This window comes from Oryx dammah, unplaced genomic scaffold (genome assembly GCF_014754425.2).
Source record: "Oryx dammah isolate SB20612 unplaced genomic scaffold, SCBI_Odam_1.1 HiC_scaffold_2, whole genome shotgun sequence".
Taxonomy (NCBI): domain Eukaryota; kingdom Metazoa; phylum Chordata; class Mammalia; order Artiodactyla; family Bovidae; genus Oryx; species Oryx dammah.
Genome location: NW_024070186.1, coordinates 197297371 through 197300192, shown reverse-complemented (window position 1 = coordinate 197300192; position 2822 = coordinate 197297371). Strand labels below are relative to the sequence as shown.

The following is a 2822-nucleotide window of genomic DNA, read 5'->3' as shown; positions in this document are numbered from 1 at the left end:
AAGAGGACGTTCAGAGTACTGCCAGGGGATACCGAGCTTGTCTCGTGCATCGACCAGAACCCTCGAGCCCTGGGAAAGAACAGAAAGAGGACGTTCAGAGTACTGCCAGGGGATGCCAAGCTTGCCTCATGGATCGACCGGAACCCCTGAGCGCTGGGAAAGAACAGAAAGAAGACAGAGGGTTTCACAGCGCTGCGAAGGCTGAGTTGCAGTGGAGAAAGCGGCGTGGGCACTGACGGTCGTAGAAGCAGGAGGCTCAGGAGCTGTCAAGCCTGCACCCAGCGTCTGTCTCTGGGCTTGCTCTGTCCCGCATGAGCGCTGTGCTCCCGGGGACATGACTATCAAGGCGGAGGCTCGCACAGACCACATCGCAGGTCTGCCCTGTGCCGTCCCTCATTTGAAAAGGTCCCGAGAGGGAGACGACAAGTCGGGGAAGAAGTGGCCACAAACACACCAAGCGACGTGTGAAAACAGAGCGTGAGCCGCGGCGCTGGCAGGGCCCGTGCTTGAGGACAACTCCAGCTGCAGCCTGCTGCCCTGTCGCTGCAAACATACAGGCGGTCATCGCTGCCGGGAGACTGAATGGGCAGTGGGCGGGAGCGGGTCACGTTTCAGACGTGCCTGGGAGGATGGGGAACCGGTCTCATTGTTGTGCTGATTCCCTCGCGGTTAAAAATGGTCTCATTGTTGTGCTGATTCCCTCGCGGTTAAAAATAAAGTCGGGATTTCCCGCCTTTTCCTCACCTCACTGCAGAAGCGGCCCGAACTAAAACAGGATGAGGGCAGGTGGCCAAACTGTGGAAATGCTGCTGTGGGGACAACGCCTCCCTGGGCAGGAAGCAGGCCCCGTCCCTCAGCCTTGGCTCCGTGCTCGAGCATGATCGGCGCGGTGTCTACGGAAGCTTGTGGGCTCTGCTGGGGGACCTCCTGAATGCTCCCTGTGCACCAGCACTGGGTGAGCCCCACCCGGCCATCTGGAAAGGCCTTGGCTGGCTCAGAGCCATCTGGGGAACCCAGGACACGGAGAGCAGTCCCCTGTCCCCCAGCACAGAGGACATCAGGATATCACTGCCCAGCTGGCACTTACTTTTCTGAGAAAAAGAAGAGCTTTATTGGAGCACAGGTCACATGACATGCAATCCCCCACTGACTTGTAGAGCTCAGTGGCTTTCAGTTGGCAGTTATTCTAGAAACCTGGGGCAAAGGAGACAACCAGTTCTGCCCCCTGCAGATCTCTGCTGGAGCATCTGCCGAAAGGTAACCAAAGGTGAGGTGAAAGGCAAAGGGGAACGGTGACCCAGAGTGCAGCTGTGGCCTCCCCGCCAGACCCAGGGCCCAGCACTGCTGGGTTAGAAGTGCCCCTGTGAGCGCCTGCTCCGGGGTCCATGCCCAGTCCCCCTGACCCACAAACGCGTTTAATGCTTACTGGGGGCAGAGCACTGAGATAGGCACTGCAGGAAAACAAAAGGCTGACGAAGCAGTGACTAAGCTCCTGAAACTCAGAACCTGGCCCGGGAGACACAGACGTGGATTTAAACGATTGACACCCATTAATAGGAAACATAGGGCTTCTCTGGTGGTTCAGACGGTAAAGAACCTGCCTGCAATGCAGGAGACCTGGGTTTGATCCCTGGGTCGGGAGGGTCCCCTGAAGAAGGGAACGGCAGTCCACTCCCGTATTATTTCCTGGAGAATGCCACGGACAGAGGGACCTGGCGGGCTATAGTCCGCGGTGTTGCAAAGAGGTGGACATGACTGAGCAATTACCGGTAATAAAAACGCAGAAAACCACGAAGAGAGAATTCTTTAACTTGATAAGGGACACTGACAGAAACCTCTGCCACAAACAGCAAAGATCCACGGTGGAAGACGGAGCGCTTCAGGTGAGAACGGGAACACGACCAGAACGTCCCCTTTCACCACTGCTATTCGACACAGTTCCACGGCAAGGTGGGGGAAAGAAACATCAGGTACATGCATTAGAGAGAAAAATAAAACTGAGCCTGTCTGCAGATGAAACAACGCTTTGTGTACGAAATCCCAAGGAATCAATCAAAGAAAACCTCCTAGAATCCAAGTGAATTCAGCAAGGTTGCTGGGTATGAAAACTGACAAAAGTAAAATGTCTTTCTATATACTAGAAATTTACATGTGGAAATGGAAATTTAAAACTGTAACATCTTTAGACGTGCCACGGTGTGCAGGACCTCAGTTCCGTGACCAGGGGTCAAACCTGCTCCCCCTGCAGTGAAAGCATGGCGTCTCAGCCCCTGGACTGTCAGGGAAGTCCCAGAAGTTGACATTTAAAATGCAGTACTATTAACAACCACAAGCCCCAAAACGAAACACTTAGGTACAAATCTAACAGAACATACATAGGACTTGTACGCTGCAAACCGTAAAATGTGGATGAGAGAAATCAAAGATCTGACAAAAGGTGGGGCATACCATGTTCATGGATCGGAAGCATCGACATGATAACAGCACGTTCTCTAAACTGAAATATGCAGGCTGAGCGGTTTCTATAAAATCACAGCAAGAGCTTTTATGGATATAGACAGAACTATTCTAAGATTTATGTAATCTAAGGCACTAGATTAACTAAAACAATTCTGAAACAGAAAAGTTAAGTGGGAGGAATCTAATTTCCAGACATATTATTACATAGCTACCATAAGCAAGACTGTGTGGTTCTGGTGATGGACTAGGCACAGAGATCAATGGGACATAACAGAAAACCCAGACGTAGGTACTATAGCCAACTGAAGATCCAAAAGCAATTAAGTAGAGGAATAGCCTTTTTAATAAATGATATTGAAGCA

The 2822-nt window shown here is 51.7% G+C and overlaps 1 protein-coding gene across 1 annotated transcript in view; it reads right to left on the bottom strand.

Annotated features, from left to right (window-relative positions):
- Nucleotides 1-879, bottom strand: part of GNA12 (G protein subunit alpha 12) — a 32848-nt gene extending 31969 nt beyond the window's left edge. Inside the window, exons 1-2 of the mRNA XM_040266781.1 lie at nt 745-879; nt 33-69 (exon numbers count right to left, since the gene is read on the bottom strand). Of these exons, the coding sequence (XP_040122715.1) occupies nt 33-69; nt 745-879 (172 nt within the window). The remainder of the gene's footprint in view (nt 1-32; nt 70-744) is intronic.
- Between the last annotated feature and the right edge of the window lie 1943 nt (nt 880-2822).